We start from the raw sequence: 23,785 nt of genomic DNA, 5'->3' as shown, positions 1-23,785 counted from the left end.
GCGGGGGTGTGGAATAACATGGAAACCCCCTGGAGCCAGGGACTGAATTCCCACATCATCCCAATGCCCAGGAGCAAGCAACAGCCCTCTCTTTTTTTGCCAGGACCAGGCTGGATGGGGTTCCCTGTCACAATTCCCCAAGGTGCACCCAGGTGCCCCAGGTGCTCATGCCCTGGCGAAGGTTGGGTACAGCCCTGGGAGCCACTTGGCCCAGCTGGATGCCTCACCCTAGCACCTGCCCCATGGCAGTGCAGGCATCACCCATCATTAACTATCAGTTAATTAATTTTCAAAACCAGTCATGGGTTTTAGTGGGATGTCCCAGGGGCAGGTCCCCTAGTTTTCCAGGGGTCTTGGGCACTCTTGATAAAACCAGCTGTTGCTTGATAGATGTAGGATGGGTGTGGGTTGCTATTTTTCCTTCACAGACAAAGAGGCCCTTGAGCCTAAAGTGTAACTTAAAACATGGCATTCCTGAAAAGAATTTCCTGATATTTTTAGCACCTGAGAAAAAAAAAAAAAAAAAGGGGGGGGGAAGGAAAAAAACCCCAGCAAATAACATCCTTTTTTTCTCTCTGACACCCCCACCCCCCCGCTCCCGTCCCATGTTTCGAAGTACAGAGGGACCTGCTGCTGAACTGCAGCTGGGGGGAGGGGGGAGCAGCTGGAGAGTGGGGGCTCTGAAGCCACGCGTATCCTTGGGTGGACTGCTTCTTCCCCATGGGGGGCATGAGGGGACGGTGAGGAGTCTCCCCAGGCGGGGCTTGGAATGAGAAAGGCGGCAGGGGACCCCTGGGAATATCCCCCACCTCCGCCCCACAGCTCCCCGCAGAGGGACACAACGCCCCTCCTGGGGGCGGGGCTATTACTGATACCCGCCTCTCTCATTTGCATATACCGCCCTTAACCCTCCTCCCGCTCTCCCGGCGCGCCCGGCGCCCATTGGCTGGCCGAGAAAGGCCTATGCAAATGCACAGTGGCGGGCGGGGCCAGCTGGGTGAGGGGCCGTGCGCGCCGGCCCCGCGCGGGCTTGCGGTGGGCGGCTGTGGCTGAGGTGGCCGCTCCGCTCCGCTCTGCTCCGAGTGCTCCGCTCCGTGCTCGCCGCCTTTCTGCTGCCATGTCGCGGTGGCCGACCTCGGCGTGAGAGGCGAGCCACGGGTCCCAGCGACCATGCGGGGCCTGGCGGGATGGGCTGCGCTGGTGGCCCTGGGCGAGTGGTTGTGGGCGGGCGGCCTGGTGCCCCTGGCGGATTTCTACCCCTTCGGGCCCGCGCAGGGCGATGCCGCCACGGGGAAGCAGGATGACGGCGGCTCCGAGCTGCGGCCCCTCGCCGTCCCCTTCCCGTTCTTCGGCGCGGGGCACACCGGCCTCTACGTGAGTAGCGGGAGGCGGCGGGGCGGCCTCCCCGGGGGCCGGTCATTGCGTTTGTAAGCACTGCTCGCAGGGGTCGGAGCGCCGCTGAGCTTCCCAGGGGCCGTCGGGCGGTCCCCGTTTTGCTGCGAGCGTCAGGAATAACGGCGTGCCTGGTGCGGGCGGAGGGCTGACGGGGCCCTGGCTCGGCGGGACCGGGGCTGCCTCGGGTGCTGCAGTAAGGGGCCCGGCCCTGCGGCGCTGGAGGTGCCAGGCGCCGTGCTCGCCCGCGGCAGGGAGCGCTGGCCTCGGCCCATTACTCTGGCTGGAGCCGGAGATCCCCGTGCCCCGTGGGACCTGCCCCTGCAGCAGCCTGACGTGGGGGTCCCAGTTCTGGGAAACTGGGCAAAGCTGGAAGGTGAGAGCTCGGAGCGACCGTGCTGTGGCCTCTGGACGGCAGCCTTCAGCGAGGAGGAGGCAACGGCGGGGCGCTGGGTGCGATGCAGAATAAACACAGCTGCCCGTTGACTTCTGCTGCAGTGGACTTGGGTGGCCGCTCGGTGCATCCCACTCCTTTTCTTCTCCCTGTGCCCGCCGCGGCGGCCGGGCTGCTGGGACCTCTGCCGGCAAGCTCCTTTGCGGCCCCCGAGCCCTTCAGAGGGGAGCGCAGCTGGAGAGCTTGAGTCTCAGCTGGCCTGCCGTGTTCCCCACGGCTGTGGCTGTCTGGCAGAGGAGCAGCCCTGAGTGCTCGATTGTCCCCAGAGTACTTTCGGTGGTGCTGGCTCCAAATGTGAGCGTTGTGGCCTAGGGTTGGGGATCTGTGCTCCCCATGCTGGTTCCTGCCTGGTGCAGTGAATCCTCTGCTATCCTGCTCCCTTCTCTTCTCCCTGGTTTGCTCTGGACTGATGGAGACAGGGGCTGGGCATTGCTTTGGTGCCATTTTGGAGCTGAGCTTGCCTTGGCTGAGTGCAGGAGGACCTTGCTGTTGGTTTTTTTTTCTCCTGATAAAAGCACTAGCCGTACCATCAGACAGGAGGGACCTGGCCTTGGGGCTTGAGCCACAGTGGGAGCACAGAAGAGACTGGCGGAGCTAGCTGATTTTATGGTCATCCCATATAGGACTTGGAGCACAGCTCAGGAAGGGGCTGCAGGAGTAAGATAGTGCATCCTCCTCCTCCCCCGAACTGAGAGCCCCTTGGCTCTGCAGGGCCTTCTTACCTGCTACCAGTATGGGGGTCTGTGTTCCAGGACTGCCTCTCACTAGGGAGCCACTGACCTGGGGGAGCTAGCCTGGGGCTGGGCTCACCTGGAAACCTTCATCCTAGAGAACTGCCTTCACCCACCCCCTCCTCTTTTGCAAAACCCAGCAACAACAACAACAACAAAAAACCTTCTTGGCTCCAGCTCTTTCCCATCTTGCTTTAATCACGGGAAGAATGTTCCTCCACAAACACCACGGGGTTACGGAGGCTTTGGGAAAGAGGAATCCTCTTCCCCTTAGTCACAACAAGGGCTGCCCCATATTCAAATGGAGGGGCTGGGGACCCTCCCCAGACACTGAGCAAGGCTCTTGCAGCTGAGTCAACCCCTGCCTGGGCATGTGGGCAGCTGGTGTGCAGGCATGCTGCCTTCAGCATGGCCCCTGGCAGGATGCTGTCTCCCAGCTCCTTGTCAGCACAAGTGATGCTACTGCCTGCCCCTGCACACTACATGCCAAGGCTGTTCTCTCCACTCAAGAGCCTTTTGACTGTGCCATGCTCCCCCTTTCCCACCCTGCAGTCCAGGGTCTTGCCAGGGTGGTGCTGCTGGAGCTGAGCTTTGCACACCAGGGAACACAGTTGGGCAGCCGTTTGCTCCTGGCTTGTCCTGCTGTCACTTGCGGGCAGCACTGTGGGCAGAGGAGCAGTGATGGGGAGCCACCTGCCCTCCTGGGGTTACCACTGTGTCAGGGTGTTGGAATTCCTCCTGGGAGTTCAGGGGCTGAGGATGAAAGTGTTTCCCTTTGATTCCCTACTTCTGTGTTGCCTGCTCAGACATCAGTGCAGGCAGAGGTTTTCCAGCCCTTCCTTGCTCCCACTGTATCCCCAAGCCAGGCAGCAGCATCTGCTGTCTGCAGCTTCCTTCCCTGGGCTGATGCCCATCTCCACCATGTATCCTTGGGCTTGGGTGTCCCAGGAGCCGAACCGCCCCATTTATTTAGTGGTGAGGAAGGGCTCAGAGCTTGCCTCAGGTGTTTGGCATCCCTTGATTTTAAAGAAAGCAGCCTGCTGAGGCCCAGGCAGCACAGGGGGCTTTGCACTGGATGGTGCCACTCGGTCACCTGGGGTCTGTGAGCCCTCTGTCTCCACTTATCCTTAGCATACTCGGAGCACAGCGCATGCTGGTGGATGGATTGTTGCCTGGCAGAGATCTCCCCTGCTCCTCCCCCTCCACCCAGTCTGGTGGTTGCCTGCTTTCAGGCAAGACCTTTCTCCTGCCAGGAGGGTGGCAGCGATACCTGGTCCTAGACCCCAGCGCTTCAGGCTGCCTGTGAGCCGTAAGAGAGCAGGGAGCAAAGGAAGCGGCGTCCTGTCTCCTCCAGGAGAACTGGTGTGAGCTGGCTGAGCGTGCTGGGCGCTGTTTGTTTAAAGCCCTGGGGCCGCCACAGTTTTCTCAGCTGTTCTCCCTTCCCTTGGCCGGGCTGCAGCGCAGAACAGGGCTGGGTTTGTTTCAGGCACTGCCTCCCCGCAGCCCTGCTCCAGCGAGTGCGCGGCTGGGGTGGGGGCCTGCCGGCGCCAGGGTTTGTCTCTGCTTCCAAGGGCAGGAAAAAGAAGTGCTCCAATATTTGTGGAAGGGGGGAGGTGGGGGGAAAGAAGGTGAAAGGGAAAGCACTTCTGAAACATGGATTCCTGCTGGCAGCAGGAATCAGCTGTGGCCGACCGTTTCTTTCCCTCCCTTTCCGTAGGTGAACAACAATGGAATCATCTCGTTCCTGAAGGAGGTCTCCCAGTTCACGCCGGTGGCCTTCCCCATCTCCAAGGACCGTCGTGTGGTGGCTGCCTTCTGGGCAGACGTGGACAACCGGCGGGCAGGTGATGTGTATTACCGGGAGAGCACCGAGCAGCCCATCCTGGAGCGAGCCAGCAGGGACATCATGCAGTACTTCCCCGAGTTCCCAGAGTTCTCTGCACGCTGGGTCTTCATTGCCACCTGGTACCGAGTCACCTTCTTCGGAGGCAATTCCTTCTCGCCTGTGAGTAGCCAGTGCAAAGCAGCCGTTAGTTTAGGGGCAGGGTTGTCTTTTCTCTTCCAGAAGAAGTATCCCCTCAGAGCTTTGGTGCCTTCCACAGTGGTGGCGCTCCTGCCACGTGCAGCAAAGCGCTGTCAGCTGGGGTCAACGGGGAAAAGCCCCACCTCACTCCAGCCTCCTCTCAGGGAGCTGTAGAGAGCAATGAGGCCTCCCCTCAGCCTCCTGCAGACCAAACAGCCCCAGGTCCCTCAGCTGCTTCTCACTAGCCCTGTTCTCCAGATCCTTTACCAACTTTGTTGCCTTTCTTTGGACCCACTCCAGCCTTTGAATGTCCTTCTTGGAGTGAGGGCCCCAAAACTAAAACCAGTATTTGAGGTGTGGCCTTAAGAGTGCCGACTACAGGGGAACAATCTCTGCCCTGGTCCTGCTGGTCACACTGTGTCTGATGCAGGCCAGGATGCTGTTCTCCCCACTTCCCCTGCTCCTTTAGTAGGAGGAGCAAGCTGTTCTGCTCTGTGCAGTGCTGGGTTGTGGTTTTAAGGTTTTAACCTTTAGGGCTAAAAATAATTGATCCCAACTGCCTTTCCTAACCAAGGAAGACTGGGGCTCAAAGAAGCACGTCTAAATGCTCTATCATCTTATTTTCTGACCAGTTGTTTAGCTGACTTGCCTGCCTCTCTCCTGCCCTCTCACTTCTTTCTTGTCTTGCCTGCTGCAGGTAAACACTTTCCAGATCATCCTTATCACAGATGGCAAGCTCTCCTTCACCATCTTCAACTATGAGTCCATTACTTGGACCACGGGTATGCATGCCAGCAGTGGGGGGGACTTTGCCGGGCTCGGCGGCATTGCAGCGCAGGTAAGCTGTTAACCTGGCCCCCAGAGGTTGCTCTGCAAGCTCGCAGCTCCTGCTAGGGGTTTTTGGAGGTGGAAAGCCTCCTTCTGGATTGGTTTGTCGGTTTTTGTTGGGTTTTTGTTCCTTTTTTTTGGTTTTGTTTTTAAAGCTGTTAAATATATGTGTACTCTGGCTCCCAAAGCCAAGACCATACAAGGGACTTTGTTATCCTGAAATCACAGGTCTTTGACTTGGCTGCTGCCTCATAGTCTCTTTTCTTTCCTAACCTTGGCCTTTAAGAGCAGCTGCTGCAGCCAGCACAGCTTTCACTTGTATTTGTATTTGCCTGTGTGTGTTGTTGTGTTGAAGGGAAAACAAGCCAACATCCACACCCACAAAGCCCCAGTGCCCCTTTGGATAGGTGAATTTCCTGGCAGTTGATCCGTGTTTGGCAGCAGGCGGGGTGCTGCAGGTGGAGAGGAAGCCCGATGGGTGTTGGATCCCAAGGGAGTGGTGGCTGCAGCGCCCCCTGTGTCAGCTGCCATCCTGGCAGCTGGGCAGCGCTGAGCGCTGGCCGATGGCACGTGGAAGGGCGCGGCTGGTCTGGGTGGTGCCGCTGTGGAGCGCAGGAAGGAGGAGCCCTTGTGTTGCGGCCACCTTGCCCTGTGTGCTAGTGATGCCTGCTTGCCCTCTGCCCTTGTCCCCAGGCAGGGTTTAATGCCGGTGATGGAAAGCGCTACTTCAACATCCCCGGATCCCGCACCGATGACATCGCTGACGTGGAGATGACGACAAATGTGGGTATCCCCGGGCGCTGGGTGTTCAGAATCGATGATGCCCAGGTGCAAGTGGGGGGCTGCAGCAACACAAGTAAGAGGACAGCAGTTAGGTTTATTTAACTCCCAACCCAACCCCACACTGTTCTCCAGCCCTATCTTTCCTTGCCTCAACCCCCACCTCTGTGGTGTGGAGGGTGTGGCTTGAAGGGCTTGGGGAGGGAGGGAAGAACAGCCATGGCAGGGGACTGCCCTCAGTGCCTGCAGTGGCTGGGGATGGCACCCACAGGTGCCCTGGGGCTGGGAAGGGACTGGGAGAGAAAACGGGGAGGGGAGGAAGACTGAGGCAATAAGAGCCTGCGGGGAGCAACAAGGGAGGCTGGGAAGCAGATGACAGTGCACAGGAAGGATTTCCTGGCCTGCTGCCATACAGGGCATGAGGGGCTGGCACCATCAGGGGAGGCATCACAGGAGGCCAGGGTGAGCCATGCGAAAGGCTGCTGGGTGCCAGTCTCCCCTGTGGAGATGGGGCTCTAGGGCTGGGCCATGCTTCCCACCCTGGGGGTCCTGACACATCCTCTGCAGAGCTGTTTGCCTCCTGTTCCTCATACCCACTTCCTCCCCCGGCCATCTTTTCCCACCTGTGATCTGTGTGTATCTCATGTTGGTGATGGGTTTGCTGTACATGGGGTCTCCTGTCTGCCTTGCCCTCTGCCCTGGGTGATAAGTGAGGGTGTGCCTATGTCCCAACCCCCCCTGGCCATCAGGGTCGATGCTGTACAGCCTCCTCTCCCCGCTATGAGGAGCAGACCCTGCCGTGCTGTGAGGCAGGCAGCCCCCATGAGCACACTATGGGACTGGGTGTATGTGACAATGGACCCTGGTACTGGTGTGGCTGGAGGGTGGCAGGTGAGCCCTGTCAGGGCAGGGACTGATGAGGGGACACCTCCTGTCCCCACAGCCTCTGTCTGCCTGACTCTTCGGCCCTGCCTGAATGGGGGGAAGTGTATTGAGGACTGCATCACGGGGAACCCCTCCTACACCTGCTCCTGCCTGGCTGGCTTTACTGGGAAGAGGTGCCACATTGGTGAGTGCTGGCCCTGTGCTCCCAGTGCTTTGCCACATGGAGTATGTCTTGTTCCTGCTATCACTGCTGTGTGCTGATGGTCTGTCCACTGAGCTGTCCCAGCCCTGAGCTCCTGCCCCACCCGGGGCTCTATTTCAGATGTGGATGAATGTCTCTCCCACCCATGTCAGAATGGAGCCACCTGCCTCAATGGTGCTGGCAGCTTCAGCTGCAGGTGCCCACTGGGCTTCCGAGGCGCCAGCTGTGAGACCGGTGAGTGTGGGGCTGCTGGCACAGTGAGGCTGTCTCCACTGCCCCAGGCTTGGGGCTCTTTAGAGACCAGGGCTCCTGTGGCAGCTGCTGGGCTGGAGCAATTTGGGACAACTGGCTGGGATTTCAGCTTGCTGCAAGCAGAGGAAAGTTTGTTCTGGCCATGAGCCCTTCGTGCTGCAGGCAGCCCACTGCTCCAGGGGCTTGCCTCAGCGCTGCTCCCAGCACCTTTGCCCAGCAACTGCTCCTCTGCAAGAGAGGCTGATGCTTAGCACTTCACTTAGCTTTTGCAGGTGATGCTCTGCTCCTGAGCCTGTCAAAGCTAGCAGGGACTCTCCCAGTTCCTGGAAAGGGGCCGTGTTGGCCAGCTTCCCCCCCTGCTGGCCTCTGCCCACTGGCGGAAGTGCCACCAAAGCATTTGGCTCTCAGTGGGCCAGGCAAGCAGGAAGTTGAGTCTCAAGAAGGGGAGGGAGAAATGCCTGGCACATGACACTAGCATCCAAGAGACACAGGAGGATGAGAGGGATGAGCTGCTCAGTGAAAGAGGTGGGGAAGAGATGTAGCCAGGCATGCAGCCACTGTTTCCTGCTGGAGGGTGCTTTGCTGGCTTGGAGCTACGCGTTCTGCCCAGCACCAGCCATCGCCATGTGTGCAGGGTATGCCATGTGCCAGTCTTGTGCCTGGGTTGATCTCCCACCAGCTGCCCTCTCGTTTTTGCAGAAGAGTTGCCATGTGAGAGCAAGGTGTGCCAGAACAATGGGACGTGCCAGGTGGCAAATGGGACAGCAGCATGCTTGTGCCAGCCAGGGTACACAGGAGCAGACTGCCAGACAGGTGGGTGGCAGAAGCAGGTGTGAGGGGGAGATGATGATAATTGATGCCCTGGCACGCTGCTTTCCCACCCTGCTTCACCTCTGGCTATAGCTGTGGGAGAGAAGCACTCACTGTTGCCAGTGGTGCTGACTGACTGTTTTTTTTTTCCTGACTCACCTCCCACCTCCTGAGCATCCTCCAGGATGGGAGGCAGCGGGTGAACCAGCAGCCCAGCAGTGCTTGTGCGTGGCCTGACCGCCCCTCCTGGCCTCCCCTTGCAGAGGTCAACGAGTGTGAGTCCAGCCCGTGCCTGAACGGTGGGCACTGCATTGACCTGGTCAATAACTACTCCTGCGTGTGCCTGGAGCCCTTCGCGGGACAGCGCTGCGAGACAGGTGTCTGCTCCTGCCTGCACCCCAGATGACCCTCTCACAGACTCTCCCTCTGTGTTCTGCTGGCCATTGTGGCCCCTCTCCTGGGGCTGGGCTCTGCTCACTCCCCCTTCGCTTTCCCTCACCAGACTTGTCCTCCTGCGAGGACCGGAGCTGCCAGAACCGACAGACCTGCAACTACATCCGCCCCGGCCGATACATCTGCACTTGCTCCCCGGGTTATTATGGCAGCAACTGCCAGTATGGTGAGTGGATGCACGCCTCACTGGCCTGGCACGGGAGCTGGTTGGCTAAGAAGAGGCTGTGTCAGCCATAGGTGCCACCATGAGCTGGCAGGCATGTGGTGCAAAGACATTGTAGTGCTGACAGGAGGGAGCTCCTTCCAGCAGCACTGCCTGGCTGTGGTGGGGTCTCTCGTGAGTCTGGGTTAGACCAGCTCTGCCCCAGATGCCCTGGGATGGGATGATTGTGGCTCAGCCTCCTCCTTTCCCACAGGTGGGCCCCGCATGCCCAGTGCCTGCCTCTCCCATCCATGCCAGAATGCAGGCAGCTGCCTGGAGACGGAGCAGGGCTACATCTGTGAATGCCAGGAGGGCTACACGGGGGAGGACTGTCGAGACAGTGAGTACTAGGAAGTCTCTCTGGTGGGATGAGTGTCTCTGGGGACAGCCCTTGTACTCCTGAAAGTGAGCAGCAACAGCCCTGGAAAGCCTGTTCAAGGCTTCTGGACTGAGCAGTGGGTTCATCCTGCTGGAGGCTCTACCTGGCTGTTGGGGAGTGGAGGGCTCATGGCTGCCACCCACCTGAGCTCCTCCCATGGGTGGCATCTGGCAAGGCTGTTGGCCAGCCCTGCAAAGCAGGAGGGGTCCTGGATAGCTCTGGTCTCTCTTGCAGAGCTCTCGGATGGCTGCGAGTGCCGCAATGGGGGCAGCTGTCTGGAGGGGAACATCACTGTCTGCCAGTGCCCACCTGGGTTTTTTGGTCTCCTCTGTGAATTCGGTAGGTGAGGACTTCTCTCTTGCTGTGTTTTTTTCCCCCACTGGAATGCCTGAGCTGAGCCAGGCCAAGCTGCGGACAAGCAAAGAGATGTTCTCCCCATTCCTGGGCCTAGCATGGTACCAGGGGCACAGACTGAACCTGAGCCTGGAAATAGTGTCCCCTGGAGGGGAAACAATGCTTCCATCTCCAACACTCCTTGAGCCGTGCTTTGGCCAGGCTAGCTTCCTTGGGTGGGGAGAGAACCACAGCGTTGTGTACTCCCCCTCTGAAGCTCGTTGGGCACCCAGGCTGCCCCTTGCCCCTCACACAATCTGTGGTGCAGAGGGTTTCTCCTGTCTCATCAGACCATGCAAAGTTAGGAGACCCCTGCTTCTGGCCAGCCAGCTGGCTGGGTGTCTCACCACCAGCTGACAGAGGCTGGTGCTGGCCATGTGTTCACAGAAGTCACCACCACCCCGTGCAGCATGAACACGCAGTGCCCGGATGGTGGCTACTGCATGGAGTATGGCGGGAGCTACCTCTGCGTCTGCCACACTGACTACAGCACCAACCACAGTGAGTGTCCCCTGCAGAGCTGCAGGGCCAGCCCGGGAGGGATGCCTGCCAGGGCTGGGAGGGTGGACAGGGAGCACCATCATCAACTGGGGAGCAGCCCTTGCACTCCAGTTGTGCTTATGTGATGGGTTGAAATTACCCCCAGAGTAAACGCCCTAAAAAAGTCAAACTAGGAACGAGGCAAAGTGAAAGTTACATTTACAAGAGGTAAGCTGAAACCTAGAAGTATAAAATGCAATGAATGTGTGCAAAATACATTTGCATATATTTACAGTTCAGTAAAACAAATACAAGGATTCCCTTGTATAGAGCTACACCCCCCTAGATAGACAGAGGGCTGCTTGCAGTCCTCTCCTTTCCCTGGTGCCTTCAGAGGCACAACACAAATCAGTTCAGCCAGCAGAAGGTCAGAAAGAGGTAAGGGAGCAGTGCAAAGCAGAATCACAGAGAGAAGAGAAAAGGATAGTTTGTGCAGCAAACCTTATCCTAGTCAGCAAGCCAATGGAACAGTGTAGATAAATCAGTTGTGCTTCTGTATCCAGCAGCAATTTTTTTACCTTTTAATCAAAGATGTCCAGAAAGTTTGTAGTCTTGTTTAAGACACTAGGCTAAAGCATCAGGTCCAAACCACAACAACATAAATTCACAGAATGGTTTGGGCTGGAAGGGACCTTAAAGATCATCTAGTTCCAAAGCTCCTGCCATGGGCAGGGACTCCTCCCACGAGTGTGGCTTGCTCAAAAGCCTCATCCGGTGTGGCCTTGAGCACCACCAGGGACCGGGCATCCACAGCCTCCCTGGGCAAAAGCTGTTCCAGTGTCTCCCCACCCTCCCTGTAAAGAATTTCTTTTTAATATGCAGTCTAAATCTACCTTACTCAATCTTAAATCCATTCCCTCTTGTCCTAACACAAAAAGCCCTTGTAAAAAGTTCTCTGTGCCACCCTGTGTTTGGCTTTGCAGCAGTGCCATCTCCCTGTGACTCGGAGCCTTGCCTGAATGGGGGGTTCTGTGAAGTTCACGATGACTCATACACCTGTGAGTGTCCTCAAGGCTTCCTTGGCAAGCACTGTGAGAAAGGTACCTGCACAGAGCTACCCTCTGACCCTAGCATACCTGGCAGGGGGTGGGGGAAGAGTTTGGACCCTTGTGGGAGGTGAGCAGCTGCTTGCTGAGCCACAGCTGGACACAAGTGCAGGTTACCCTGTGGCACGGAGGATTGCGTGACTCCTTTCGTAGCCCCTGACGGCTACAGCAGCCAATCCAGCTGCACAGCAGGCTCAGCACTGCTGAGCTTCTGGCTTCAAGAGCAGCCCTCAGTCCTGTGGCACAGCGTGCCTGTGCCCCTCAAGGCCCCAGCACTGCCTTCATGGACGTTGTTTGGTGGTGCCGCCGAGGTGTGGCATGCTCAGCTTTCCGCCCCATGGGGTTTGGTGGGGTGCTGGCGGGAGGATGGCAGCAGTGGGTGATGCCCGCTCGGCACTCTCTCCACAGCCAAGCCACAGCTCTGCAGCACAGGGCCCTGCCGCAACGGGGGCACCTGCAGGGAGGCGGATGGCGACTACCACTGCACCTGCCCCTACCGCTTCACCGGCAAGCACTGCGAGATCGGTACGGCCCCTTGGCCCCCACCCAGGGAGGGGAGCTGGCACTTGTCCCCTGCGCTGCTCAGCCCTCGCCTGCTCTCTGCCCGCAGGTAAGCCGGACCCCTGCGCCTCGGGGCCCTGCCAGAACGGGGGCACCTGCTTCCACTACATTGGCAAGTACAAGTGCGACTGTCCCCTGGGCTACGCTGGTCGTCACTGCGAGATCGGTAGGCGTGGGGGGCGGCCTGGGGAGGCACTGGGGCGGCTTGGGGAGCTGCAGGGGCAGCCTGGGGAGGCATTGGGGCCACCTGGGCATGTGTCAGAAGTCGCCTGGGGAGGCGTCCAGGCTGTCGGCTCTGCTTTGAATTTTCTTCCCTGTGGTTCCAAGCACTCCAGCTTGCACCCCAGCAGAGGGCAGGGGAGTGGCGCTGGAAGGAGAAGAGGGGAAGCTTTCCGGGCACTGCTGTCTCCCCACCAATCACTCTTCTCTGCTCTTGCTTTTAGTGCCCTCCCTGTGCTTCCTTAGCCCCTGCGAGAATGGTGCTACTTGTGAGGATCTTGGTGGGGACTATACTTGCACGTGCCCTGTGGGCTATGTAGGGAAGCACTGCCAGTCTGGTAAGGTCCTTGTACTGCCCCACCTGGGGCTCAGGATGTCTCTGTGGGCCCCACTCACTCCCCCTGTTTTTCCTCAGAAGTTGATTGTGGTATCCCCAGTGAGGTGAAGCACGCCCAGGCATTTTTTAACTCCACCAAGGTGGGCTCATTGGCTGAGTACCTGTGTGAGCCAGGCTACACCCTCAGCCAGCACAACCACCCCCGTGTCTGCCACCTGCCAGGCGTCTGGAGTGACCCCCCTGAATGTGATGGTGAGCACCATGGGGTGGCTGAGGCCTGGGGTACTGCCCTGGGCTGTGGTTATGACTGTCGCTTGGTGACCCCAGGATGTGTATACTCGAGTCCTCCCCTGCCCAAGTCTGCAGACAGTCCCCACCCGGGGACACCACCCCCCCGCCTGGTGCTCACATCTCTTGCTTTGTCTCTCAAATACCTTCAGAGATCAATGAGTGCCAGTCCCAGCCCTGTATGAACGGTGGGCAGTGCAAGGACCGTGTCGCTGAGTTCCTGTGCCTGTGTGAGCCAGGCTATGCTGGTCAGCACTGTGAGCTGGGTAAGAGACCACGCCAGCTGTGCTCCAGGGCTGCTGCAGGCAGCTACAGCAAACCCTTCCGTGCCCCCAGCCCCTGGACAATGACAGCAGGCACAAACCCCACAGGGAGGAGCTGGGCTGCCTGTGGCTGTGTGCTGGCTTCAGTCTTGTCCGTGCCCTTAGATCCACCTGTGATTAGGGCTCCTGTCCCAGAGCCCTGCCCAGCTGCAGGATGTGGCAGTGGGGAGGTGCTGCTCCGAGTCAGGCAGCGAGGGCAGACCCGTGCAGCACGTGTGCTGCTTGTGTCCCTGACGGATGCTGCGTGGGCATCTGCATCGCTGACAGGGCAGTGAATTCTCCTGACATGTTCAGCCTGTGCAGATAAGCTCTGGGTCTAGAGGGGAAGTGTCCTGTATGGCTCCAGAGTTATTGGCCAGGAGGCAGTGGGGAAAAGCAGCCTGAGGTGACACTTTTGGTCATGCTGTGCTCCTGTGTGTGCACATATGAGCACTTGCTGGGAGAGGGAGGGCAGGCAGCACAGGGGCCAGTGGGACTGACAGGTGGCTCTAGCCTGGCTCCCCAGAGCCCAGCAAAGGATGGTGGTGGGAGAAGGTGGGATACCTGCTGGAAGTTAGAGGAGGGAGTGCGTGCCTCTAGCACCTTATGGAACCTCTTGGCACAACTCCATGCTGTCAGCCATCCCCAAGGGTTCTTGTAGGCATGTCCACATGCCCAGCTCTTGCCACAGCACCCACACAGGGGTGGGTGTGGGGAACAGGGCTCCCAAAGGCCTCAGGAGCTGTTCCTTGCTAGTGGGCTTTGGGAACAGCAAGATGTAGTGCTCTGTGGGAGAAGTGCTTGCCTCTCTATACCCCCTGCCATCAGCCTGATCACTGTGCTGAGCTGGCACCTCTCCTCATCCTCAGATGTTGACGAGTGCCAGTCAGAGCCCTGTAAGAACGGTGGGACCTGCCAGGACCTCCCTGGGTCCTTCACTTGCTACTGTCCTGAGGGCTTCGTGGGGACCCATTGTGAAACAGGTAAGGATACTCCTTTCCAGGGCAGGGGGAGGCTGGACTGGACACTGGGACATGGCCAAGCCTGGTGCTGAGCCAGGCAGCTGGTCGCTGTCTCGGTCACCTTGACCCTGAGCTGTCACCCTGGATGCCTGCTGCCAGTTATGCCTCTTTGCCTGCCATTTCAGGAGCAGAGCTGAAACTGCTTGGGTGGGGAGGCAGCAGGGAAGACACACAGGAGGTGTGTCAGTGTGTCAGTGATGGATCCTCTTTCAAAGGCCAGGGGATGCAGCCACCACAGTGCTTGGGTGGGATTTTAGCCCTGGGTTGCATGCCCATCGAGGGGGTCATTGCTGTCACGCACATGTGGAAGTTGGCTGCCAGCATGCCCAGGGCCCCTGCTCATCACTGGCCTCCTCTCACCTCCAGAAGTGAATGCCTGTGAGTCAGGCCCCTGTCGAAATGGAGGGGAGTGTGAAAGCTACAGAGGCTCCTATCTCTGCCTGTGCCCAGAGGGTTTCTTTGGCTACCACTGCGAGACAGGTGAGGTGGGGCAGGGCAGCTGGGTGCAGGGTGGCCACTTGGCCATCCAGCAGTGCTGATACCTGGCTGGACCTGGCACCTCTCCTGCAGCCAGTGACCCATGCTTCTCCAGCCCCTGCGGGAGCAGAGGCTACTGCCTGGCCGGCAATGGCACCCACAGCTGCACCTGCAAAGTCAGCTACACAGGCAAGAGCTGCGAAAAAGGTAAAGGCCCTCAGCAGTGGCACCGGGACATGGTGCGTGGCTCGACGCTGGCCTGGCGGTGGCCATTGCCCGCGAGGGGCTCGACGCTGTCTGGGACCAGCAGCTGTTCTTGAGGCAGGCAGGGCTGGAATCTCATCTCCGCGGGGGCCTGCCTGGGCCCCACTAATGCCACAGATGGGCGCTGGTGTGCTGAGCTGCTGCCGTGGGTGCCAGGCTCAGCACAAGTATTCTGGGGGCAGGTATCTGGCCCCCTGCAGTGATGGCAATCCCTTGGCAGCCCTTAGGAAGGGAGACCAAAGCATCTGAGGGAAGCCTCTTGCGCTGGCACCAGCCTCTTTGGAGCCCCTTGTTGTGTCTCACTGGTGCCCCTAGGCCCAGTAGCTAGTGGCAAGTGCTCAGCTGCTGGTGCTGCCAGGGTGCAGTGGTTGGGCATGCTCCTGGCAGCCTGGTTCCTTCCATGCCTGCTGGGCCAGTGGTGGCTGATGCCCACAGGGTCCCTGCCAGGCACGCTGAGGGAGAGAGCAAGGGCTCCATCTTGCATCGCTGCTGCTCTGTCTCTTGCTGCCGGGGTCCGTTCTCTAAAGATTCATGGCATTACCTCTCCTCTTTGCCTTTGCCTACACCCTGAAGAATTGCTGCCACCAACCTCATTAAAGGTGGAAAGGGTGGAGGACACTGGTGTGTTGATTTCTTGGCACCCACCTGAGGACGCAGCCGCCAGGCAGCTGATTGACGGCTACGCCGTGACGTACGTATCCCTCGACGGCTCTTACCGCAGGACAGATTTTGTGGACCGAAGTCGTTCTGCCCACCAATTGCGGGCACTCGCCTCCGGCAGGGCCTACAATATTTCTGTCTTTTCAGTCAAACGCAACGTGAACAACAAGAATGATATCAGCAGGCCCATCATGCTCACCACACGCACTAGTGAGTAGCAGCCCCGAGGGGATAGCGGGCATCAGCGGGCGTAGCCCTGCAGGCACCAGGGCTTGTGCCGTCTCCCTGCCGCCGGCTCCGGCTGCAGCCTGGGCCCCTGCTGAAACCCGGCGCGTTTGGTGCTACACGTCCTTAAAATCCGGCTGGGGGCCTTTGGAAAGTGCTTGGCACAGAGAATTGCTTTTTCCTTTGTTGTGAGTAAAAGGGGACCCCGCTGTGGCTCGCTGGGCCCCTGCCCAGGGTCTGATGAGGGAGATGGCAGTAGGGATCTGCCCTGGGATCCTGTTCATCAGGGCCAGGCTGCAGCTGCTGCACGGGTTACTCTTTGTGACTGGGCCCAGGGTAGTGTGGGTCACCAGTGCTGTGAAGCTGAACTGGAGAAGCGCCTGTGCCAGTCAAGCAGCGGGGCTGGGTGATCTCTGCTAACAAGCCCCTGGGCGAGTTGCCTTGCCCTCCTGCTTCCTTGGTATGCAGACGTGCTAGAGAGAGTAGAAGCTATTGGGATCTCTGCTCTGTTGCTGGAGGGAAGGGGACACAATGGTGCCTCTGTGGGGACATGGGCAGGTGTAGTCACTGCGGTCCTGCTTTCTGGGGCAGGTGAGGGTAGAAATAGGGTCAGTTGGGGATGGGGGGGAATTAGACGTAGAAAAGCTGCCCTCTAATGAGAGGGGGATGGTGGCGGGAAAGCACACAACATCCACCCCCAGTAGGCTGATACTGAAACCCAGAACAGAAGGTGGCAGGTGTTGGTGCTCAGGACAGAACGGGTCTGAGCCCCTACCCACAGCACTTCAGGAGGCCTTGAGCCAGGGCCAGATGGAGGGGCAGTAAGCATAAGGCTCAGGATAGCAGTTTGCGGCATGTGGTGGGCTTAGGGCCAGGCCTACGCACTGCAGACACATTGGAGCTGGTGATGGGTGGCTGGGGCTAGAGAAGGACAGCCCTGTGGGTGCCACGGAGATGGTACAAGGCCTTGTGGGCAGGTAGACGGATGTGCCTCCCACCTGACCGCAGGAGGTGAGGATGGGAGAGTGAAGTCCATCAGGGCAGGCGGCTCTGAGCTGCTCCCACTGAGGAAGCTAGTCTGGAGGAGCAAGCAGGAACCCCCCCTGTTGGGGCACAAGGAAGGGATGAGGCAACCTGTGATGGTCGATAGCTGTCTGCAGCCCCCTCCACTCTCTCCGGCTAGGACCGCGTCCGGTGGAAGGCTTTGAGATCGTGAACGTGACGGCCAGCACCATCGTGGTGCAGTGGGCTCTGCACAGGCTCAAGCACTCCACTGTCAGTAGGGTGCGTGTCTCCATCCACCAGCCGGGAGACCTGGTGGGCCGCACTGTGGAGCTGAACAGCAGCGTGGCCAAGTACACCTTCCTGTGAGTTGGGTGGCAGGTGGGCACTGGGCCAGACAGCCCTGCTAGGCTGCCCAGCTCACTTCTTCCCACCCTGCCTTCCTCCTCCACAGGGACCTGCAGCCGGGAGAGAAGTATGTCATTCATGTCACCACATTGAGTGGCCTGGGGATGGAAGACCACCTCTCAGAGAGTCTGTCTACGGCCCCTTTCCACGTGTGGACTAGTGAGTGGGGTTGTCTTCACCACTCCCCACCACTGCAGGGGCCTTGGGGCTTGGCAGGCACAGAGGAAGGCACGAAAGCTGTCAGTCTGTCTGGCCAGCACGGTGGGTAGGTGTGCAGGCCATGCTCAGGAAGGGCAGACAAGGCAGTGCACCTCCTCCCTTGCCAGATGCTCTTCACTGTCCAAGACCAGTACAAGCTCAGCCCCATGTGGAGCTCACGTGGGCCTGATTCCATTCCCTGCTATGCAGCAGCTGGAGGGGTGAGGTCAGGACCTGAATTGCAGAGCATGATGGGGCTCTGCTTGCCTTGGCAGGGACCCGGTGCTGGGCATTTCTCGCTGTCTTGCACAGCTGAGGCATGACCAGGCAAGCTGGGGCCCTGGCGTACTTGTAAGACGGTGTGTGAGCAAGCAGGGTGATTGCCATTCAGGGACACCAGCACTGACCACTTTTCCCTCCCCTCCTGCCTGTCCCAGGGCCTCTCCCCCCACAAAATCTCACTGCCTCCCGTGTCACTGTCACTTCTGTGTCCATGACGTGGGAGCAGCCACCCGCTGGCACTGTGGAGGGCTACATCATCAACGTCACCAACAGCCAGAGCGTGAAGAGCCGCTACGTGCCCAACGGGAAGCTGGTGTCCTACACGGTGCGGGACCTGCTCCCCGGGCAGCGGTACCGCCTGTCCCTGACGGCCGTGCAGAGCACGGAGCAAGGCCAGGTGCACAGCGAGCCCATCCACCTCTACGTCACCACCCGTGAGTGCCCAGCTCACCACGGCTAGGGTGGCTTCAGCACGAGGGGCGGGGCTGGGGTAACAAGGAAGCGGGGCAGGGGGTAGGAAATTAATTGACCAACAGAGTAATGACTGCATGGGGACCCACTGCTCCAGAACGGGGCATCCGCAGCAGGCTGTGGAGACAGGAGCAGGCCCCCTTGCAGAGGGAGGTGTGTGGTGGGCTGCTGCCTCTGTTAGAGGACTTGCAACTCAGTGATGCTTCACTTGGACTGGCGCTCACAGTCCAGGTGTGTGAAGAGTGTGCACAGCCCTAAATGACAGTCTGAGGACGAGAGGACTGGTGGCTGGGTTGCTGTGCTGACCTGCAGCCTGCCTCCTGCTGAGCCTAAGCCTTTGCTCTGCAGTACAGAGGGATGGGACTTCGGAGAGACGCTGGAGCCAAGCTAAGCCTAACCCCCGCGTGCTGCGCAACAGGCTGCCTCCAGCTTTCCTGCCCGAGCTCCGCTTGCTCGCAGATCGTGGCACAGCTGAGGAGCCCTCACCAACTCCCAGGTAGGCATTGCTCCAGCACTCCTGGCTCTCCACCAGCACCTGGCCCGAGTGCTGGGCTGAGCACAGCCCCTTTTCCCAGCTCCTGTCTCTGGCTGTACATGGGGTCAAGCTGTGTTCCTGCTGGGTTGTGCCTTTTGCCCACCCACTAGACTCCTGAGCCAGGAAGGCCTTTGTCCTCTGAGCAGGTTGCCCCCGTAGCAGATTGCCTCCCACAGTGCCTGCAGGACTTAAACTGAGCCTGATGCCACTAGAGAGTTGTTTATGCAGCTGCTTCCTGCCCCTGCTTGAGGTGGCTGTGGCACCTACAGTGCCTCATACCTTATGGTTCTCCTGTGACAGGTTCACTGAGCTGGTGGATGGCAGAGGGAGGATCAGCACCAGGTTTGGCACTGCACTGGACAAATCCATCATTGTGAAAACACGTAAGTCCTCTGCTGCCTTTCTGGCCTCCTGCTGTCACCTAGGACTATCTCCTGTGCCTCATGCCCAGGACAGGCTGATGTAGGGCTTGGGGAGCTATAGTGGAGGGCAGAGCCCTCTTATCTCTCCCTGGGCACATAAACATCAGCCCTATTTGCTAGGCCTCTGCACAGGCAGAGAGATGGTGCACAGTCAGGTGGGGGTGCCCAGAAAGGACCCTTGCTGATGTAAGGCAGTGCTGGCTGCAGTGTGAGCTGGCTTTCTTCATTGCCAGCAGCACTTAGAGCCCAAGCAGTGACCCTCCAATCCCTGCCTACCAGCAGCCTGAGCCCCTACTGCCAGGCAGACTTGCACTCGAGGAGGGCACCTGGGCAAGAAGCCCTCACTAGCCCAGGCCTAGCCCCTCGTTTGCCATTTCAGGAACATCAGCGATACAAGTGCCAGCCCAAGATACCCCAGCAGGCCTGGAAGCCCCATTGTCATGGGGTGAGGAAGGGGCTTGGCATTCTTGACAGCAGTCCTTGGATGCATTGTCTCTGCCCCTGCCTCCCTAGTGTTCTGTGCCCACAACCCTCCAGGAAGGGCAAGGTGTGCACCCCCTAATTCTAGGGGTACCAAGTGGGAGGACCTAAACCACTGCCTCAGGCCTGATCAGCCCTCTGAGGCTGCAGTCAGGCTGGATCCTGTTAGACTGTATTTGGGTCTGGCCCTGGCTGCAGGTGACGTCTGATCCTCTTGTTGCCCAGAGCCAGATGCTCCAGTGAAGCTGGAGAATGCGGAGGTGTCCAGCCAGGGCAGTCTGGTGCTGCAGCTGCACAAGGCAAAGAGTAAGTCCAGGGAGGGGGGCACATGAATATCAGAGGCCCAGTCTGGGCCCTGCAGGTAGGCAGAGCACTTGGCATCAGCTGCTCTCCTGTTACCCTGCCAGGAGGCACACAAGTGGGCCTCTACTGGCTCTCCTATCCCTGCTTGCCCACTTGAGCTCTCCCCAGGAGCACCTGGGCAGGGCTCCACTATGGCCCTGGGGCGTGACTGCCATGTATTTTGCAGGTGAGGAGCACAACTGCTCTGTGAGCCCCTGCAGGAATGGAGGCACCTGCAGTAGGGATGCTGAATCCTACCACTGTGACTGCCCGCCGGGGTTCAAGGGCCAGCTCTGTGAGCTAGGTGAGTGCCACACTGCCGCCCGAGCCCTGCGCTCTGGCCCGCAGGCAGGTGGCACATGCCCAGAGGGACAGCAGTCCAGCCACAGGTTGCACAGGGCACTGAGCACACCATGTCAGCAGCTAGGCCCTCATAGCTGAGGGGCTCCCACTATTCCCAGGCTAGACAGGGCTGTGCTGTCAACAGCAGAGAGGGGCTGGGCTCAGCCTTTGCCAGTCTGGGTAGATCTGGGAGCCTGGCTTCTGCCCTGCCCACGTAGTCCTCTGGGCACCATGAGGCTGGGCCCTCTGCTTCTCCTCATAACTCACCTCTGTTGAGCCCAACCCTCCAGGACAGCAGAGGGGAAGCTAGAGGGGCCTCACTGGCCCCTCGCCATGGGGGCAGGCAGGGTGAGAGGTAGGCTTGTTGGTAGCTCCCCTCTCCTGTTCCCCGAGCAGCCTGCAAGAAGGTGCCACACTCCTGCACACGGCTGTACTTGGAAACCAGGTCATTCCCCCTGTGGGAAGGAGGCACCTGCCACTACCTGTGAGTACTGCCTGTGGGTTGTGCTGCCCCCTGCCCCTGTGCTCCGAGCCAGGGATGTCTTCATGCAGCTCAGCTCTTGGGAACAGAGAGTGAGTGTGAGGCTGTCTCAGACCATGGCTGCAGCTGCCTCCTCCCCAGTACAGGCTGAATAGCCTTGTGTGCCCTCAAGCCTCCAGGTCTGCCCTGACAGCTGCATTTCAGGGCAGTGACAGCCCCATAGCAATGTTACCCACTTACATGGCAGTGAGGTTTGTATTCGTGTGTGACCCCCAGCTTGTAGCTGCCTGTGTACCTGCAAGCAGAGGCCTGGGACTAGCCTTACTGTAATGCCAGGTCATGGCAGGGGAGCCTCTGCTCCCTGCTCCCCCAGACTTCTGGTGATGGAAGGGCCCAGCTGTGTGAGCTCAGCCCTCCTCCTACCCAGGCCAGTTACTCCAGCCTGAAAGGGAATGGAGGAGACGCTCAAGACTCCCTGCCTTGCACTCCTAAAAGCAGATCTGTCCCTATTGCTCCCTGCAACTCACCCTCTGCTGTGTGTGCAGGTACAGGAGAGTCTATAAGGTACACCAGGATGTCTGCTACAAGGAGAGCTGCGAGAGCACCGCTTCTAGGACCACAAGCAGGTACAGCTGACAGCAGCAGACTGAGAACTGGCCTTCTTAGGGCCTGGGACAAGAATGTGCAGCCAGCCAGTCACCCAGCATTTGTGGGGTGCCCAAGCTGGGGATAGACCTGGGAGAGGGAAGCAGGTTCCCTGTGCAGAACAGAGTATGAGGAGTACACAACCAAGACTCAGATGCCAGCTCTGCCTGCCCTCTGTGAGCAGCTGCAGGACTGATGCCACTGTTCTCCCTTTCAGAAAACCAAGCAACAGTCACACACTGAAGAAGCCACACAGTAAGTGTCTGCTCCAGGACTTCCTCAGCTGCAGGGACTTGGGGAGGTGAAGGATGGGGGCCAGAGGTTCATGTTGCCACATCAGGGGTGTACAAGGGTTCTCTAGCTGCTGTGCTGGTCAAGCTTGGGTACATGACTAGGGCTTGCTCTGCTTCCCTGTAGCTCTGCAGCCCCACCAACAGATTCCTGCATAGGAAGGGCCTGGGTGCTGCCTTGCCAGTGCAAGGCTAAGGCTGCAGCCTCAGAGGGGACAGGTCCCCTTTCCCCCAGCCCAAGATGGATGTGCAGGGTGGTAAGAGGCAGCTTTTGGGGATTCTGCACCCCAGCTCATTCTCCTCCTGCTCTTTCACAGGGCTCAAAGCAGTAGAAGCTTCATCTTTCCACATCTAAGGGCTTCTGAAACACCAGGATGATCAGATCTGCCCACTGGGTTGAACACTGGGGGGGAACCTTTCTGCTTGGCATCAGCCTCTCCCTGCCAGACTCACAGCTGGATAGGTGTGCTGAGCAGTGCTCCCTTCCCTCTACCAGACCAGCTCTGCCCTCGCTCTGGCTTGCCTCACTCCAGCCACTTCTCTGCCTGCCAGGAATTGGGCACCAGTGTACCACAGCAGCTGGCTGGTTGCCCCCAGAGCATCGGCCCTGCTCTCGCCCCCTTGTCATTTGTCACTGTATGATGGATGGCCTCCTAGCTCTGCTCAGGCACTGGCAGGCCTGAGCCTGGCTCTGCCAAAAGCGTCTGCACCAACCTGTTTCCATAACCCAAGGCTATAAATTACCAATGACCTCCAAATAAAGCAGTTTAATGCAGACCAAAAAGCTCTAGCTATCACCCGAGATGTGGCCCATAAAAACCAGGTGGGAGGAGACCTTCCCTATGCAGACCAGTCAGAAATGGTGAGCAGCTTCACTGAGCAGTGAGGCAAGCATGGGCAGCAGATGTGCATCCCCCTCTCCACTGCTCCAGGGGGGGAACTGCTACTGCCTGTTTGTTTTCTAAATTTGTTTTGTAAATAATTTAAACCCAATTCTCAGCTTTGAAACCAACAGAGCACATGGAAAGAATTCAAAAGCGAGGTGTAGGGTGGAAGGTGTCCAGCTGAGGTGCAACAACACACGTGTTCTGGCTGGATCATCCCCAGCGTGCAGTGTAGTGTGGGCTTGGTGACAAAGTAAGCCCCTTGTCCCCTGCCCCTGAACTGCCCCTAGCCTTTGCATTCCCTGTGGCGGCAGCTGCTGCCAGGAGGCCAACGCTGTTGCTTACAGAGAGGAGCAGCACCCAGGGGGTGCCCCACCAGCTGCAGCAGGACAGGGAAGGAGAAGGCATAGCTTAGAAACGTTCCTAGTTTTTGTGAGTTTGTAGGACAGTGCTAGTTTAAACATAGATTTGTATGAGGTGTACACAGTGTATATTCTAAATGGATCCATACAGAGATATATTGTAGTTAGGGTTGCCACAGCAGCCTGGGGGCATGGTGGCAGGGCAGCCTTCTCTCCTCCCAGAAGCACTGCCAGGGTGCTTTGCTCTTCAGCCATGTGTGTCAAGATACAGCCTGGAAAACCGCTGAGGAGAGCAGAACTGGGACTGTTGGTGCTCCTGGCACTACCCTCTCCCTCCCAGGAGCGCTGTAAGAGTGTACAGCCCAGAGAAGTGGCTGCTGAGGCAGCCAGCAGCAGGTGGGAAGCAGCAAGATAAAGTCATGACCAGCTGTTCAGCATGCTGCTCCCCTCCTGCATGGGCTCTAGCTCTGCTCCCAGAAGAGAAGGGGGAGGGAAGTGCCTTGTTTTCCTCCAAGATTGACTGATCTGGTGGCAGCCCCCCCTGCTGCAAGATTAGCACAGGTGTCCTACCTCCCCCCCTGCCTGGGAAGCCAGCCCTTGCCTAGAAGAGCAAGGCAAGAGGAAAGCCAGAATAGCTTCTGCTCTTGGGGAGAGAGGTTTTGGGCCTGTGGTCAGAAAAGCCTTTGCCTCTCTACCTGGTCAGCCACCAGCCTCCCATGATGGGAGAGAGGGCCCTGCCCTGGGACAGTCCACTTTCAGCACCTGTGGGCCCAGAGCCACAGGACAGCATGGTTCTTCTGCAAGCCAGCCCAGCAGCTTCCACCTCTCACCCCACAACCAGCACAGTAGGGAATGCAGCTGGCAGGTCCTTTCCTGGCCTTGGAAATGAATTAGCTCTTTAATGTTTTGGGTTTTT

General features: G+C 58.8%; 1 protein-coding gene across 6 annotated transcripts; it reads left to right on the top strand.

Moving 5' to 3' along the window:
* The first annotated feature begins 1,045 nt into the window (after window positions 1-1,045).
* Window positions 1,046-23,752, top strand: SNED1 (sushi, nidogen and EGF like domains 1). 6 transcript variants are annotated; one of them, XM_068169446.1, is made up of 33 exons: window positions 1,046-1,374; window positions 4,295-4,582; window positions 5,298-5,438; window positions 6,122-6,284; window positions 7,152-7,277; window positions 7,416-7,529; window positions 8,247-8,360; window positions 8,621-8,734; window positions 8,860-8,976; window positions 9,227-9,352; window positions 9,626-9,730; window positions 10,172-10,285; window positions 11,248-11,364; window positions 11,779-11,895; window positions 11,981-12,097; window positions 12,375-12,488; window positions 12,566-12,739; window positions 12,928-13,041; window positions 13,947-14,060; window positions 14,466-14,579; window positions 14,670-14,783; window positions 15,414-15,710; window positions 16,909-17,092; window positions 17,182-17,294; window positions 17,771-18,049; window positions 18,435-18,582; window positions 18,922-19,004; window positions 19,749-19,829; window positions 20,053-20,169; window positions 20,604-20,691; window positions 21,234-21,314; window positions 21,551-21,588; window positions 21,941-23,752. In XM_068169446.1, the coding sequence occupies exons 1-33, from the start codon at window positions 1,171-1,173 to the stop codon at window positions 21,976-21,978; spliced, it is 4,368 nt and encodes a 1,455-aa protein (XP_068025547.1). In that variant the 5' UTR covers window positions 1,046-1,170; the 3' UTR covers window positions 21,979-23,752. The 6 variants fall into 6 exon arrangements, with proteins under 6 accessions (XP_068025547.1, XP_068025542.1, XP_068025543.1 ...); XM_068169441.1 differs by having other exon boundaries at window positions 1,092-1,374; window positions 12,569-12,739; XM_068169442.1 differs by lacking the exon at window positions 20,604-20,691 and having other exon boundaries at window positions 1,092-1,374.
* The last annotated feature ends 33 nt before the right edge of the window (window positions 23,753-23,785 follow it).

Source organism: Melanerpes formicivorus, unplaced genomic scaffold (genome assembly GCF_026170545.1).
Source record: "Melanerpes formicivorus ecotype bairdi unplaced genomic scaffold, bMelFor1.0.p_v2 SCAF_183, whole genome shotgun sequence".
NCBI lineage: Eukaryota > Metazoa > Chordata > Aves > Piciformes > Picidae > Melanerpes > Melanerpes formicivorus.
This window is presented reverse-complemented; position numbering and strand designations above follow the sequence as displayed.